Raw genomic sequence first — 18254 nt, 5'->3', positions numbered from 1 at the left:
TCTGCCAAATGGAGAGCAAGCAGCGCAAATGCCTTGTGTTCCCAGTGTACAGCCTGGGCAGTAACCATGGAGGGAGCATTGGAGACTTTATTGACCAGTCACCATCATCGCTCATTTGGTTTCACAATCTCCTCACAGTTCACACACCGGTGCACAAGCAGCCACACTGGTGAGGAAAATGTGTGGAGTCTGTGTGTGTGTGATTCGGACCGTCAACTTGAAAAGATTGGCTGTGTTTCTCCCGGAGTTGTTCTAATGTGGTTTAATTTGTGGGTCAGAGGTCCATTTCTGACAATACCCCACCACCTTGCACAAACTCAACTCCAAATAACAATAGAGGAGCCCTAAATATCCCCTCGACCTGCTAACAAGCATTTCGAGAACAAAGACATGCGGCGTCATGCAGACACTCACATGGGCAATGACTGGTTGTCAGAATGAAGGTGCAGAGACAGAGCCCAGAGGAGACATCACTCGTCTGACACACTTTCTCTCCCTCTTCTGTCACCACAGACAATTATGCAGCTCTGCATTATTTTAGGATGGAGATAAGAGTGTTTGTTTAAGAGTGTGAGAGTTCTGAGTCTGATAGACGTGTGTATTTGTGAGGCACAGCACTGTACAGTCGTTGACAATGTTCATCTGGAGCAAACCTTTAGTTATTTGAGAATGTGTTGTCTAGGTTTTTTTTAAGACACTCCCTTAGATCACCATTTCCATTTGCATGCGTGTGACGGGTGGTGTTACCTAGTCAGAATGTTGAAAGCTCTCGTTTCACAGGACCGCTCCTCGTGCCATTGTTACGGTTGAGTTGCTAGAATTCCTTGAGGGCCAAGGGGTTTGCTCTACCCCCTGCTGTTCCTTTTTTGATTAAAGAGTGCCAGCCGCGTCAATAATTTGCTCTGCAAAAATGTGTCTGGAAATGAGACTTTGGAGCTTTGGCCTATGTCCCAGAGGCTGCTCACCTGCGACATGCCGGGCATAACACAATTATGGATGCACTTTCAATTATATCTGTTTTATCTGTTATATCTTGAGGCTATATGAACCCTTTTTAAGATATATATTTTTTTTAATTAATACACAAAGGGGTGGTATCAGTTCTGAATAGGCATAATGTTTTCCTTTGCCCAAGATTGTTTTGTGGATGATGAGTAAAGGTTATGAACGATGCTAAGGGTTACAATATCAACCTTCGATCAATATCAACTCTTGACTCCATACTTTTATGTGATTCAGAACTTTTGCATTGGTGGTGTTCACCGCCAAAAGCTAGAAATCCACCCCAAGTGAAGCCCCGTTGACCAGGAATACAGCCTGGATCCTAAACAGTTAGTCTTTTTACCAACACTTTACTTTCAAGTTAAATTAACTGCCAGAGCAATACCTACAGTAAAAAAATTGTAGGTACATAGAAATGTAATTAAATGGTAATAAGTGTTAGTGGTGTACTAAAGAGTAAAAAGGCACAGTATGTTGTAAAGGGGCAGATGATGGTTGTGTTACTAAACCAAGATTAATGTCAACGTCTATGGAGGCTTAACCTCCCCCATACCAAGTCATTTAGGATGTGAAACAAGTGTGACTACATCATATATTAGTAGTTACACTTATATAGGTATATAATAGTATAACAGTAGCTTCCACATCACTACAATGTTGTTTCTATAGCCATTGTTATGTAGTTACATGGTTGTAGTGGCTGTCTAAAAACTTTTAAGTGCGTAAGTGTTTGTGCAAGTGAATGTATATTTGCGTGGTTGAAAAACGATATCGCTCTGCTGGCTCTCTATCAACAACTCAAAACCAACTCATTGTTCCCACAAACAAAATCCTCACACATAAGCCCCCTGCCCCCTGGGCGGAGCTAATTAATCATACCAAATAAGGTGATTTCCCCAAGGTCTGGGTCAGGACCAAAGGGAGAAAGGAAAAAAGGGGGTTTGGCTCCAACATTCCAGCCCCTGATTGTCAAACAATCACCTAAATAATGAGGAATCAAAGTGAAATGGAGCCTACTTCAGAACAGACTAACCCAAAACTAGAGCCGCAGAAGAACAAAAACCAAAACAAACAAAAAAATACAGAAATAATCCTGTTTGTTAGCTTGCTGCCTCCATCAGAAGGCAAAGTTTGCTAACAGGTCTCGGAAGGATGCTCGTCTTTGTTTTGACAAGGACACTTCGCACACAACCTCTGGAATCTGGCTGTGTCATCCACTATGACCACAAGATCGCCTATTGAGAGGTTTCCCTTCGGGTGGTGCCATTTGCTTCTCTCCTGCATGAGAGGCAGATACGGTCTTATCCATCTTTTCCAGAAGAGATCCGTTAGTCAATGTAACATAATGTAAAGTGTTGCAGTATATTTACCACAGCCAAATACACTGGGAGAGGTGTGGGCTGATGATTCAGTATGAATTCTAGAATGTTCTAATAAAGCCCTTTATCTTGAAGAGTAGTAAACTGGCAGGGTTGTAAAGGGTGATTCAAAAGCTGTAAGACTTGAATATATTCCTTGTCAGCTGTGAGTGGACTGATGAATAAAGAGTAACCAGTGAATCACTGTTCATTTATGGAATTTGATTTATTATGGTTCCTGTGACGCCCAAGAGAATATTTAACCTATTGTGTTCATTGTTTCAGCATTGTACAATGAAGCTAGTTACACCGACTAGGGCGGTGGAGGTGAAAGGAACCTTCCAGAAGTTTCTAACAATCCTATGGGCACAGTCATCTTCATTCTGCAACCTTATGACTCCCTTTCATTCTTTCAATTTCCGTCTTTTCCTGTCAATCTCTATATATCTGTTCATCTTTTCGATTCTTGGTCTCTCCCCTCCTCCTGTCTATTTCTCTCTGTCATTATCGCCCTGGGGCGTTTGTGAGGCTTAGCAGTGATCAACAGACACTTGTTGATCCTCAGTTCTGAGGAATTAGGGAGAAACACATCCTCTTTTTAGGTATCATCTCAAACTCAACCTCTCCCTCCTGACACTTCATGACAATTTTGATGTAGAGAGAATGTTGAGGGAGACTGACAAGTAAAATAGCGATGAACACCAGATTGGGGGCGGGGGTTACCACCAATACTCTATCAACGCCCAGAGCTCAAAGGTCAAACTGAACTCCATATACCTTATATGGTTGTTGAGAAAACATGAACTACTGCCTGTGAATCAAACTTCTGATTCAGGCCATACACTTCCAGAAAAGGTTGCAACAGTGTGATCATTGTAAAAACGCTTTTAAACCAAGGTGGCTTAGCTACAATATACTGCTCAGTACTTAACCAGAGTCTGTGATGTGGCCAATATCGAACCAGCTGTGAGTTAGCGGCAGGGCAAATCAAATCAACCGTAATTCCAGAGGCTCTACCTCAAACCAGCTCCCCACCTAACCTTGAGGCTCTTCCAACATCACAAATAGGCGTTATATTATTAACCACAATGTCATTAAGCGTGCCTTGACGACTCTGCCCAGTATCGAGGACGGGTTAAACTAGACGATCCAGCTCCCCTGCCTAATGCAGCATACCGAGCACATGAGAAGAGGTCTGTAATGATGGTACATCTGCTGGGAGCGGACAGGCAGGGCAAAGCACCTGTCAGACTGGCTTTGGAGGGGGGTGGGGAGGTCGGACACACACCAGAAACACAGGCAGATGAGTCCTGGACAGGAGAATCCACCCCCCCCCCTCTCTCTCTATCTTCTCAAATCAAATTAAAATGTATTTGTATAGCCCTTTTTTACAAGCAATGTCACAGAGAATCTTCTTTACTGGGCCGTTTGCTGTTAGGCGGAGCAGTGGTGACCAGACACAAAGCTGATCCTCAGCCCTGAGGAACCGGGGCACAGCACAGCATGATGCTGCGTCTCTTCAGGTCACTCCCTGTACATGCTGTTCAAAGCCTGTCCAACCCACCTCAACTCTCTCTTTATCACACAAACACACAAGTGTGACCTGGCCTGTCCTAGGAGGCAGAGAGAGAGGAGGGGGTTGACACATTCTAAAAAAAGCCTCACTCCCATGAGTGCTGTCACCATGCCAGTCAATCCAATGTCAAAGAGTGACCCCCAGCCCCCAACCCTCCCAGGTCCTAATTATAGGCCACCCAAGCCACCCTGGAGAGAGTCTGGGGGCAGGGTGCACAAGTGGAACACAACCACTGAGACCATAGCAGTCATGGAGATAACCATTTGTTTACAGGTCCCTGCTGTGGAACAGTATGTCAGGCGTGAAGATAAGTGTGGGGGGGGGGTCTCTGGGTTTCTTTTTGTTTCTTTCCCTTTTAGCCAGAGTGCCTACCAGTCTGCTACACAGAACGAACACCTTAAATCCCCTAATTGCTCCAGATTTCCCTACACTCTCTCACTTCGTCTTGTTGCTATGGTGGTTAAGAGGGTGTGCCATGGTAACAGACAGCCAGAGCTTGCTTCATTGTTGTGTGTAAACTTTTAAGTGTGTACGCGTACCTGTATGTGTACGCATGTGTGTGTGTTTGTATTAGAGAAATTGACAGAGCTGTCCTTACCTTTAAAGGGTACAAGAACACAGCCTGGGTGGATTCAGCTGTAAAAATTGAGGTTGCAACACTTGGAGGTTGCAACACCTTATCATAAGGAGTGGTGGATATATCACATACTTGGCTCCTTAGACCATGCTAAATGACACATTTCTATGACAGACAAAGAGAGAGGAAGGGAGACAGAGAGAGACAGAGAGAGAGAGAGAGAGAGAGAGAGAGAGAGAGAGAGAGAGAGACAGAGAGAGAGAGACAGAGAGAGAGAGAGAGAGAGAGAGAGACATAGACAGAGAGAGAGAGAGAGAGAGAGAGACAGAGAGAGACAGAGAGAGACAGAGAGAGACAGAGAGAGACAGAGAGAGACAGAGAGAGACAGAGAGAGAAAGGTTTGTGCTCCAGCAGCTCACTCTTGTTCAGTCTTGCGGCAACACTGAACGCACCTCCCTGGAGAGAGCTCCACTGTGTACTGCTCCTGAACCGTGAGGGGCAGGCCTGCCCAGTATTGTATCCCTGTATTGTATGTGTTTACTGCCGGTGCGCTCTGAGAGCTGAGGCCTCTGTGCAGAGCTGCCATGTTGAACATGTCAGTGCCATGGGGTGTGTTCACAGAGAAGGGTAAGGGTAAGGGCAGGACTGTGAACGTCCTGCCCTTACCTGGCTGTCTCCCAAAGACACACCTGTGTGAAAACTGAACAGGTTATTCCACATACCGTGTGCACCCCAGTCCACCACACACAGCTGACGGGGACGCGACGACAAACACAGAAACTATAAACGCAGCCGTGTCGTGGCAAGCTATCTCACATCTGACACACGGTCACACATACACACTGCACTCTCCCACAAGCACACCCTCATCCACACCAGAAATGTCACACCCTGTAGCACAAAACCCTCACCCAGTCTGCCCATCGCTGCCAGGGAACAGGCCTTCTCTCCTCCACAGCAATCGGATAGGTTGCGATTTGGTTATCAAAACCAGAAGCCAGGGAGGTGAAGCCTGTTCCATGTTCTAGGCTGAGGCCGGGAGTATAAAGACTGTCCACCGCTAGAGCACCACCAGGTCACAGTGGCCTTGCTCTTCCTCTTTTTCCATCTTTTGAAAGCTTCCACCGAGTGACTATAAAGCAGTGTGAAGCGTCCCTGTACACCCATCCCTGTGATCATCCACAACAGGTGCACGAGTTGTGACTCCCCAGGAGTCAAGACCCCCAATGCAAATACTTCTCTGCAATAGCAGCAGAACATGTCTAAATGCTGACCTCCGCTCCTCAACCTCTACCAAGCAGGCAGTACAGTATGGGAAGCCACGTGCTTGGGGAAAATAGTAAAAGTTAAATTTAAACCTGGGGGCGTCGGAAGGACAAGGTTGTCTTTGTACTGGACTACACAGACATGGAATGGGGCTTCAGAGTCAATATGAGGTGCTGGCGGAGTTGCTATAGAGACAGTTAAGTTAGTTTCCCACATCACTCCTTTACATCGGTTCCTGTTCCACCTGATGCCATTCAGATGTAACTGTCATTTGGATCTAGTTTTTTGGGGGTACCGAGGACTTACTTGATAGTGACTCTGCTGGACAGGTCTTGGAGGTCTCCGGGGTGAAAAAGTTGCGCTTCCTTTAGTCCCAGCTTCCCGCAAGCCCTCAGGAAGACATTCAGGTTGTCCTATCACAGGAGAACAAATGAACAGTTCAGAGAGAGAGAGAGTGAAGGGGTTGTCCACCTTCAGTCAAAGTATAGTCACTCTCAACTCCTCTGGCAGAGTCACAGTCCACAACTCACTGCATCCAAAGTTCACAGCGCTGGGAAACTGAGAAGGGGCGGGAGGAGCGTGTGCGTGTGTGTGTGGCTAATAAAAAGGGACACAACCCTCACACACACTCATATGGGTAGGGCTGCGTGACAGAGGGGACTGAAAGCTCTAAAACGACCTGAGGGAGTGTGTGGGGGGCGGGGACAGAACCCAAATGAGGTAGAATGACATCAGTGCTAACCACAGGCCTGCCTCTCAAACCAAACATGGCATGGGTGGGCTGGACCAAACAGGGAGGAAGTACACTGCCTGGCTCGCACACTCTCACTCCCCCGCACACCCAAAAACTGTCCTTTACCGTCTGTCACCCTTCCTTTCTCTCTCTTTCCCTGGCCCCCGCCCCCCTTCCCCCAACATACACACACACGCACACACACAAACACACCACTCCCTGCCTAGCCCAGTATTGGAGAACACCTGTGGAATTTGCAGGGCGGTTTATTTTGGAAACCGTGGTTGCCACGAAACAAGAGGCTGGTATGACAGAAACCTACAACTATTTCCCTCCAGCAAGTGAGTTGGACGCATGAAAAGAATGAATATTGCGTCGTCAAGGATCATATATTCCCTGCTTGGCATAGTTGCACTGATCTTCCCAGAATTCACTGTCACTCCCACGCTTTTACAGTTGGGGCCAAAAGTATTGGCAGTAATAAAGTTTGTGGTTTGCAAAGTTTACTGGTTCAGGTTTTTTACATGTTTCAATGGAATACTGGAAAACAATAATTCAAAATTCCATTGGTTTTAAAAGATTTGCTTTTAAAGATCTGCTCTTAAAATCCAATCAGAATGATAGAGTGATTTCACCTTACTAGAACTAGTTGACACTTTCCCATGTGCTGATGATTTTATTTGATTATCATCAAATGAAATTAGCATTGTATGTCATTTTATGCCATGGCCCAAAAACTGTGAAATGTTTTTTTTTGTGATACATTTCATTTTGGGGGGGCCAATTAAGCTTTTATTTAAAATCCATCTGATCACTCTGCACAATAATTGAGTAACAATATGAATCAGCACCACAACAACTGAAGCAGCAAACTTGTAAACACAAAATATATGTCAGTGCAAATACTGAGGGCCGCAACTGTACATGCATGAGTACGCCCACAGATGTGTGTCAGTTGTAAAATCATTTAATCCAAAATTACACTTTACATTTCCATCTTGTATGACACTACAAAACATGCTGCCTGTACTAGAAGAACTACAGAATGATGTATCATGCTTACCCTCTGGAGGCTAGTTTGTCCATCTGCATGACACATTGGGACCGTGCACACACCAACACATCTCTATGTAATGACACATGGGTTTCAACATGGCTGAGATAATTAGAGGGTAGCTGTGTCTATATTTAAACAGCTAACATGGCCATTAACAGATGGCAGGATAGAGCTGACCTCTCTTATCCTGACAGTTTCTCAGGCCGACAGCCTTGCTTGTGTCTGGGGCAGTTTAGTGACACCCCCTCCCAACCCACTGTCTTCCTGTGTGTGTGTGTGTGTGTGTGTGTGAGGGGGGGTGGGGTGGAGGGGGGTTGGTGCAACGGGTACAATGTTAATCTACTATGGTAGTCAGGGTTATTGTGCTTTATCTGGTTTCATCAACTTTTTTTTATATGAGTGGGTCAGATGGCTGAGCGGTTAGGGAATCGGGCTATTAATCAGAAGGTTTCCGGTTCGATTCCCAGCCGTGCAAAATGACGTTGTGTCCTTGGGCAAGACACTTCACCCTACTTGCATTGGGGGTATGTCCCTGTACTTACTGTAAGTCGCTCTGGATAACAGTGTCTGCTAAATGACTAAATATAATATATGATGGGAATCTGTATTGTACCTAAACGTTATAACATCACATTTATATGGCCCAAGATGATGTTGACATCATCGGCCCACAAATATATTTGTTCCAACCCAGGTCAGATCTTCAGAAATATAAGAATGAGTTGGAGTAAATGTGTGTTCGGACCCTACGTCTGTTTAACAGTGAACCTCTAACAGGTGAAAGTACCTGTATAAACATAATACACAAAGTAGGTTAATCAAATGAGTTGATAAACTGTGATAAGCTACTCCTGAGCTAACCCCTTACTCTTTTAAATACTTATATTATATACTTATGACATAATTCATGGATGTAAATTCCTAAGTGTCACCTACCTTTACAGTGCCCAGTCAATAATAACTGCCATAAAGGTATGTGGAGTTAGTTGCTGTATCGCATTTGATAGGTGTGCAAACAACATGTACGCAAATCCACCTCTGTACCTTTCTAACAGGTATGTGCCCAGAGATTTAGTGTACATCTTTATCGCACTCGCTCGCAATAACTCGTGAGCCTATGTCATGTGAACCGTCTTGTCGTATAACACATCAATCAGTTTGGCTCTGAAAATGAAAATAACACAGTCGTGACCATGTCTACTTTATTCCGTAAACCTAATAACATAAGTCATCGGGGTCACGCCTATTCTATTCATAATAACAGTCAGTCAGAGGCGCAGTCAGTGTGTGAGCATGCTGTAGATAATGGTACAGATGGAAAGTCCAGTTAGCTTTGTAGGGGCTGCTTTTAATCCTGGTAAAAATGCTCAACCCGCCCTGATGTTAATCCTCCTGACACGACCATCAGGATCAGGCTAAGAAAGTTCTCACACAAACACATGGGATGGGAAGGCTCTGTTCGTCACACATCAGGAGGAGACTGGATGGTTGATGCCTCAGTGAGGCTGTGTTTGACTTGGCTCCACCCTTACTTGTCCAGGAGAGGACGTCTGGTGAGAACGAGCTAGCAAAGCTACAGTGTCAGGATGAAGAGAATACCACAAGAAAATAAATATATAAATGTCCGCTCAAATTAAGTTTACATTATTAGGATATCCATTTCAAATCTTCTGTCAGGGTAAACCTTGGAGGCAGTCTGCGACATTGTGAGATGTTTAGTTTTCTCATAATGGGTCACGGAAATCTCTGGTTTGGTCTCTGGCGTCTGTAACAAACACTGTAACAAGCTATGTTCAGGCAGCTTTTGTAACCCACGAAGGCTCCTCGTACGTCAAAATAAACGCAGAGGCCTTCGGTGTTTATCTATTTCCACCTTGTGTTTCATACAGATTGTGTTACGCTCACAGAAGGGTATTATGCAGCAGGAACATCCAGCACTCATGTCAATTACAGAGTATTTACAGTTGGAGCTGAGGCCTATGGAGTCATCTCTAACTGCAGCCCCTCCAGCCCTCAACCCAAAGGGCCCTGCTCTCATGTGGTTGGGGCCCCTGCCACAAAGCCACAGGCCCTCATTTCCAAACTGGTAGAAACTGAGCTGGAGCGATCTTGGGATCCAAACCCACAACCCTGGTGAGCCATGACAGAGATGGAACTGGGAGGGATAAGTTGACATGGGAAATATTCCAATGTATACGTCTGAAACCCAAAAACGGATCCCCAGGAATCTAGAGTCTATGTGGATAAATATGAACATAGATTTCATTTTTCATTTTTTTTTTCTATTTCTCCCTCCATTTAACATCCTTTGGTTTGGCCATAGTCTGAACCTGGCATAAATTTACAGTGGCAAAATTATTTGGAAAATCGAAGCCGATAGGACAGACATGACTGTAAGGGCAATGCGTTTGTCATTCTTGCGCTTTAACAAGGTGTGATTGTATAGAGGTTTTTGTTCAGACAAGACTAAATTACTTCCAAAGTCATAAACAAGAGAGCTACTGTACCATTCCTCGTGTTCTCTGTGCTATGCTGCAATCACACTAGAAGTTCACCATGCCAGAACAAAAAACTATTTTCCCACCTCATTCTTCTCTGGGAACATTTAGAGAATTGCTCTACAGTACATGCCTCAAGTCAAACACAGAGGGAGGAGGGAGACAGAGAGAGGGGGGAGAGAGCTAAAAGAAAAAATATGAGGAAGAGAAAAAGGGACAGAGATTCTATATTTGCAGACAAAGGAACAAGACACAGAACACTATTTGTAGAAAACAGGCCACAACAGACCATAAGTTGCATATTATTTGTCTAGAGCTCTTCTTCTCTGGCCTACAGCTCTGGGGCCACAACATATTGTCAAGCACACATACAAACACACACACAAACACACTTTCTCACACAAAGACCAGTTTACGATCAGGTGGTTTCAGGTTTGAGGTCCAAATCTCTCGGAAATGCCACAGCCTGACTGCTACTGATCAAGAAGATACTTATCCCCATTACCTCAGCAGGTGATCATTTACCCAAATGGGGTAATGAGCCCCAAAACAAGAAAGCTGGCTTGGGTCCATGTTCTGACACAGCTTACCAGGGGGGCCTGCTATGAAACTAACTCAAGTGTTTGCAGGGGGGGGGGGGTTGCAAGGGACTAAAGGGCCTGGCTGTAACATACTTGCTTTTTGCCTCACTGGTGTTGCAGTTTAGGGGCATGGGAGTTGGCATTGTGTCAGATGAAGGAATAGTCAGGAAGTCGGAGCTCAAAGACTTCTGTCTCTCTAGCAGCTGGACTATTAGAGCCGCGTTTGGCTGCACAGAATGTGACGGACCGTCTCAGAAAGGAACGAGTGCATCCCACATATTTAACTAAAGCTTAAGAAAGAAAGAAAAAACACTACTTGTGACAAAGCTGAATACATCCCTGTCATCAGCAAAATATTGTTCTAAGCTGATGCCATTAACGGCTTTGGTCAACAAATACCAAATGATGACGGGAAATGCTTCTCTCACTCAACTTCTTCTTAAAAGACACAAAACTAATCACAAGTATTTACTCAAAGCTCATCTCGCTACCGGCTGTACCTATTCAGTAAAGAAAATCCCATTGCACATTACAGAGATGAGCTTTGTTGAGAAGCCAATTTTGATTGAACGACGGCTTGAGCGTGTCGGGCAGACGTCCCATTTGCTGAGCGTTTCGATGTGCCTGCTGGCCTTTCCAGAAGCTCTGCGGTCAAGCTGCTTATTAATGAAGATGGATATGCAGAGAGACAAGCCACTGAGGCAGACACCTTGCAACGCCCCCCCCCCCACACACACACACACACACTCACCTCCCCACTTGGAATGAGGTTAGAAAAACACAAAGACAGCTGGGATAGTTTCGGTGTACTGCCAGTGGGGAAAGGATATTAGCGCATGTCCTTTTGTCAATAAATAACGACAAGGAAACCCAAGGTAAACAATCAGAGTCAAGTTATGAGAAAAACCTAATGTACTAGACAGAAGAAATGGAAGGAACAGAGGACTCACCAGTCCAGCAATGGGTGTGGAGAGCCTGTTCACCCTCTTGATGATACTTGGCTTGATCCTGTTGACGAGACTGAAGAAAGAGCAAGAGAGAGCAAGAGAGAAAGTGTTTGTGAGAGAGAGAGAGAGAGAGAGAGAGAGAGAGAGAGAGAGAGAGAGAGAGAGAGAGAGAGAGAGAGAGAGAGAGAGAGAGAGAGAGAGAGAGAGAGAGAGAGAGTCAGCTGCTAGGCTTGTGGGTCTGGAAAGCAGGGAGAGAAGGAACACAAACGGTTGCATAGGTCTCTCCTGTGTTTATGACTTCCTCTGATGGTGGCCACCTGGCTCCGGTTTACTAAATGGCCACGGAGCTGAGAGGTAAACATGCTGGTCTCTCTCTGCTGCTGAGGAAACACGCACTATGATATGCCTCTTAGACAAGCCCTGTCCAGACAAACACCAACCTTCTACACACTCATTCTCCCTCAAGTGTGCACATGTCCACTGTTTATATATATCCATTTCTCTGACACAATATGATGTTTGTAGGGACACATATTTCTCACACACACAAACTGTATATGACACACGCTCCACCCTATGAGCCATGCCCAGTCTGACCCACTCTCTATGTCTGTCTGTTCCAGAACATTCTCCTGTTAGGGAATACAAATATAATCTGATGCACTTTTTTTTAATACATCTTGGTCCCTTTTCTTAAAAGGAATGGACATAGATATGCGGACAGAAATAGTGGGTATTTTTTATCTAGCATAGAGAAGAGAACGAACCCTTAAAAAAAAGAAAAAAGAAGAAGACAGTGGCGTGTGGGTGTATGTCTGGAAACATTTTCCTTCTACTATGATACTAGTGTTAACTGGTCTAATGCTGCAGGCAAAATGTCAAATTTAGTATCTTCCTCATACATTTTTTTCTGGAAGCCATGTGGGTGGAATAATTGAGTAATTTGACTGGTCAAAGCCATCAGGTGTCTGATGGTCACAAACGGGGATTGTGTGAAAAGAACTATGGAGAAAGTAAGAACCTGAATTCACAGAGGCTGAAATGGTAGTACACAACATACAGATAAAAGACATGAAGGTGGCCCTCCTCCACATTTAGCCGGCTGGGTTCCACATGGCAACGCTATATTATATTAATAAATGTTTTGATGTAACTTGCCTGAGGGCTTTTGTGGTAATTACTTTTGTGGGCATTCACCTATCAAGTAGGAAGCAGCATTATGGCTAAATGGTCCCTATTTTACCGTGCTGTGGGTGCCATTGCCCTGGTCGTTTGACACTGCTAATCTAGCTCTTCATCATGTTGCCATCCGATATCTTCAAACATCGTAAATTAATTTTTATGCACCTGACATTATTTTTGTAACAAGTAAACAACTCAAGAAGCTCATAGCATTGACTGCCTGTGTATTGTCTCCGAGACATAAGGGGGGGGGGGGGGGGGGCCCTCAAACCCATTATCTAGTTGTTATGCAAAACACTCTGTTTATCTCACAGGCGGCTTTCTGAGGACAAACACTGACAGACAGAACGTCTGTCCTCCCGGGGGAGATAAAGAGAGAAGTCAGGACTGGAGCGTTTGAGGGGATTCTGCATGGGTCTGTCTTAATTACGACACCCTGCTGAGTCATTGAAAGGACCACTCCAATTCAAGAGTGCTGTCCATGCATGCATGTATACACACACACACACACACACCAAAAGTCCTCCATAATTTGTATCCTTAACCACTCGTTTGACCTTTTTTACCCTTTCTTATCTGTGTTTATACCTGCTCTGTCTTTATGGTATCCATTGTGTTTTAACAGTGATTACAGTTACAACACAACTTAACAATCAATTTAATGAAAAGTCAAGATGGTCCACTACCCTCTCCCCCATCACATCTGTCGAACAGACAAGCCCTTTGGAAACAGATCAGAGCATTCATCAAAAAACATAACAGAGATAGCAGAGCTCAGAATGTTCAGTTTGCTCAAAAGCTTACCGTGGTTACGAACAAACAAGCGACATGGGGTCCAGAGATTCAGCCCTGGGAGATATCAGTAACACTTACAGAACAGCAGAGGTCTGGAGAGCAGGGCAGGACTCCTGATGAATGAGAGGGCTGAACAGAGAGGTGCCCGGGAAAGAGCAGACTACTTACTCACACAACAGCACTCCATTCTCCAGCGCAGATCGGAAGTTGTTGCTCCCGAATGTTTTCTTGGTTACCGCCTGTAAACGGGGGAGGACAAAAAAAACTGATTCAGAAGCAGAGAGAGAGAAGGGGAGGGGGGGTGTAGCAACAAAGTGAGGTAACGGGGTGGTGGTGGAGGTGGGGGAGGCTGAAGAAGAAAGGTAGGATGTTAAGAACAGTAGAGGAGGAAGTGGGTGTTTTTTCCTCCAGTGTCTCCACACCGCTTCACGGGAATGAGGCAGAGTTCCTCAGACTGGAGCTGGGAGAGGTCTGTGAGCAAGTACTGAGGCTGGGCTTGCATCTCCTGGAGCACAGAGTAAACAAGAGGGCGGAGGGGGGGGGGGGGGGGGGGGGGTTGCTAGGAAGAGGCTGGAGCCAGGGCACAGCAACCAGGGACAGGCATGGGGTTAGGAGAGCATCTGGGAGGGGAGGAGAGAGGAGGGCACAGCTTCATGGTCACCAACCATGGTAATCATAGAAAGACGAGACATTATTATGGTGAAAACATTCCTGTACCAACGGGTGAGCTTGCAAAACAAAGCAAAAACACCCAGACAACACTTCCATTTGTGCCGTGTTTACATCCTTGACTAACCCACAACAATAGTAATTGTGATTGCAACAACAACAACGCAGACAACAATGCAATAACAGAGTGAGAGGACGGACTGGGACTTTACGAGTTGTTATTTCCGTCTGTATTTCACAACAAGATCAACGCTTCTGGACCTCTTAATCCAACTGTCATTTGACGTGGTGCCCATTTGAACATACTCAAACATCCTGTTGGCACATTGCCCTCTTTACTGAGAGACACACGAGCGCAGGTGCGCACACGTGCACACACACACCACACAGGCTGAAAGGCCAAACCCAGATCTGCCATGGAGGCCAGACCAGTAGGAGGGTTCCAGACATTACTGTCCCCTTTTCCGTAGAGTGAAACTTCAAAGGCCCATCAGTGAAATACCAACACGGTTGGAACGTGATTGACAGGTGGACATACTCTGTTATTTTCTACCTGGGTCCTGTTACACACAAATCACACACTTGAAACTCGCTATTTAAACATTTTAATATTTAAGTATGTGATTTCATAGGTATCAGTGAATGACTGTTAAGACATAACAATAACTCGATCTACATGAATCGTATAATATTATTCATTGCACATTTGATACATTAAGCTGTGTATAGAATGGATGAATCTTGCATGTCAACTAATAATGAAATTGGATTCTAGTGGAATTAATTTTGGACAGCCTAAGTTGTGATACTGGCAGCCGTTAACAGTACACAGTAAGCAAATCCTGTTATGGGGAAAGTTAACTTCAATGATACACTGAACACACACATATCTCTCTTTCTCTTATTGGTGTTGACATATGAAATCCTGACCCCTGCTGTTGTATGAGAGAACACCTTATGTAATCGTTTTTTATTTATTTGTCCACTCCCAAATCCATTCCTTCATTCATAATTACACTGTCTAACCCACCTTCTTTCTAATTCTCTCCTTTCCTCACTATTTCTCCCCATCTCCTTCACTTTAATGTACACACTGATGTGAATTAAATGTTTTGTGTCAATATTCTTTCATCCAAGGTACTGGCAACAATAGTTCATAAAAGACTTGGCATCACAGCCTTAGCCTCCAGCTTACTGTGCAACATAAGTGGGCTAATTAATGCTCAGTATCCACCCTGGCACTATTTGTCCTGGAATACACCTGGGCCTGCCCGGTTACAAGATAATTTCCTCTTTAGTGCTTTAACTCTGATTCTTAAAGTCATGTACTTTAGCAAGGACCAGGCCCAGGCCCAAGTTTGGTGAGAGTTGAGGTATGCTGTAGGGGATTAGAGCTGGTCTGACACAGCAGGTTCAACAGAGGGCAGGCCAGGCTGGAGACAAACAGAAGAACTGGCTTCAGACTCTCAGTCCCTCCTTCTGTTCAACGCTTCTGAGAAACACTGCTCATTTGAAGTGCTGAGGCTACACATACAATAACAAGGCTGCGACTGTAATAATGGTTTCCCCCTGACGTATGCTGGGTAAATCACAGAAATCAACATCCTTAGGAATACATGTCTGGAACAGGGTCTGAATCTTCAAAGTCAAGGAAACTAAAGGGGGTGGGGGGGTTGAGAGAGAAGCGCAAGAGAGAAAGAAAAGAGCAAAAGAGGAGAGAGAGAGAGAGAGAGAGAGAAAGAGAGAGAGAGAGAGAGAGAGAAAGAGAGAGAGAGAGAGAGAGAGAGAGGAGCGAGAGAGAGGACTACAAACCGTTGTTCATTCATACAGAGCTCTGAGGCATCTCAGCATTGGAGGTTTGTTTGAACACGGAATAGCAGCCCACCGTTAATTGTTCTGAAAAGCTTCCCTCCCTCTACAGAGGAAACGCAGGAGGCTAATGGGGTCAGACAGCCTAGCACTGATCCTAATAAGAGAGATATGCTCACAACATTCATCGACGTACTCTTTCCAGGTATTACTCCCATTGAGATGTAAATGCTCATGACGTCGGTGAACTCAAGTTTGGCAGTTCTGCCAAACAGAAGCTCGTACAGGGCTCATAGCGTGGGCAGAGGGCAGCGCCGGCCTGCCCTAATGTGGGTGACGGGGTCACACCACGGGCAACCGCAGCATGTACGACGGCTGCGCTCCACATGATTACGTCTGAAAGCGTGCGCCCCGGTTCGCTGCCCACTGGCCCGTCCTGACAGTCAACACACAGAACGTCAGGGTAATGACATCGGGAAGGGGTCGGACCTGACACACAGCTTGCTGTGTGAAAAAGGATGGCAGCAGGAACAATGGCGGCAGCAGCCGACGCTAATGACCATTAGTGAGGACACTGATTACTGGTTATTCTGATAACAGCCTGGTCAATGTGGGAATGGAGAAAGTGAGAAAAAAAAGAGGGTTGATACATCCTTAAGTATTGGAGATGATTCAGTACCAGGAGGCATTGAAATAATAGATTAACTCATCAAAAACCCACGGTAACACAATGCTATTCATGACAGCTACAATCTGCCAAACAAGCTTCTGCTTGCTTACAAAAGGTTACAGCCTTGTCTCGCATTAGGTTACTTACAGGTAACTGAAGCCAGACAACCTTAAAGCTACTTACAAGAAAGATAATTAAATCAATATAGGCTCCTATGTGTCACCCTACCATTTAAACAGGTAACCTCAGCTTTGAGGGTGTCTTATGAACACCATCTTACCTCAATATCTGGTTCAGGACTCTTCAATGTTTTATTAAAGATTTCAATGAAGGTTTAAACTATATCCATCTCTTTCTCGGATGCTAAACAAGGTTAATAAAATCAGATAAAAACATTTTGATTATGGAAAACATGACGGGAGCAGCAGCAACGCTGTAAGACAGGATTGACCTTTGACCGGATCATTAGCTAGCGTGCAGAGCAGCCTAACACCAAAAGAATGGGAACAATTGTTCTCTGAGGTATTCTAAATATTCTGGCAAAGACCTCTCAAAACACTCATACTACGAAGAGGCAGGTCACCCAAATGCACCCGTCAATCAAGTCTTAGCAGTTACAATGTAGAACACCGATGCCATTAACGACCATTTCGTTTCACTATACAATGGTCAGGAAATTGCTCATGAGCAGCTAAGCAGTAGCCTTACAAAGAAATTCTGCCATTATAGCCTACTGTTATGTCAATTTTACAACACTGAATAACTATTGAAGTTCTACATATGCTGCCTGTTTGTTTAAAATAACGTGGGTGCACAGGCACACAAACACACACAGACCCTTGTTTCTATTGATAATGGTGAACTGTGTGTGTATGTGTTTGAGAAAGAGTTATCCAACTTTCAATTCAGAGGCTCATTAACAAGGCACCTCCAGTATTGGGGATAGGACCAGGGAGTTTAAAGAGCTGTCAACCAGCCAGCACTGAGGGGGGCACCTAGGGCTACTCTCACAGCCATGGAACCCAACCCAGGAATGTGTCCATGTGACAAACTCCAGACCATTTAGTCTACTTTTAACACCCTTATCACACACAAACACACACACACACACCTCTGTTAAAGGCCCTGGAACCCAGCAACCTGTTAATCATTCTGTAGCAGACCCCATGGCGACACAAGTTCCCTTTGTAGGGCAATATTTAGCAGCGTCTATGCCCCTACCACTTGCCTTGGCCCCTCTGCTTCTAGTCTTGCCTCAGCCACAAATGGTATAGCTCTGGTCCATAATCTGGCCTGTTCTTACCAGGGTGGGGTTCAGTTCTGAACTGAACCCAGCTCTTGGTCCCACTACTGCCCCCTGCATTTAATACCAACCAACACTGACTACCCAGCCTCCCCCCTAGCAAAGTCCACAAGCCCAGCCAACCGACCACAATGGCTCAGTGTGCGTGTGTGAGAGACGCTGATGTCACATTGCAAGCATTCAGATTCACCCCTCATGAAATAAGAACAATATTTGTTTAGTTACAGCCCA

The 18254-nt window shown here is 45.0% G+C and overlaps 2 protein-coding genes across 9 annotated transcripts in view; one reads left to right on the top strand and one right to left on the bottom strand.

Annotated features, from left to right (window-relative positions):
• The window catches only part of lmo7a (LIM domain 7a), a 52472-nt gene that overhangs the window by 32776 nt on the left and 1442 nt on the right, over positions 1-18254 (bottom strand). For all 8 annotated transcript variants that reach the window (XM_062457567.1, XM_062457564.1, XM_062457563.1 and 5 more), the window contains exons 3-5: positions 13741-13811; positions 11599-11668; positions 6086-6192 (exon numbers count right to left, since the gene is read on the bottom strand). In XM_062457567.1, the coding sequence (XP_062313551.1) occupies positions 6086-6192; positions 11599-11668; positions 13741-13811 (248 nt within the window). The remainder of the gene's footprint in view (positions 1-6085; positions 6193-11598; positions 11669-13740; positions 13812-18254) is intronic.
• Positions 10285-18254, top strand: part of commd6 (COMM domain containing 6) — a 215549-nt gene continuing 207579 nt past the window's right edge. The window contains exon 1 of the mRNA XM_062457676.1: positions 10285-10297. The gene's annotated coding sequence lies outside the window, so the exon portion shown is untranslated. The remainder of the gene's footprint in view (positions 10298-18254) is intronic.

Source organism: Osmerus eperlanus, chromosome 3 (genome assembly GCF_963692335.1).
Source record: "Osmerus eperlanus chromosome 3, fOsmEpe2.1, whole genome shotgun sequence".
In the NCBI taxonomy this organism is placed as follows: domain Eukaryota; kingdom Metazoa; phylum Chordata; class Actinopteri; order Osmeriformes; family Osmeridae; genus Osmerus; species Osmerus eperlanus.
Note: the sequence above shows the minus strand (reverse complement) of the source record. Positions and strands in the feature narration are given on the sequence as shown.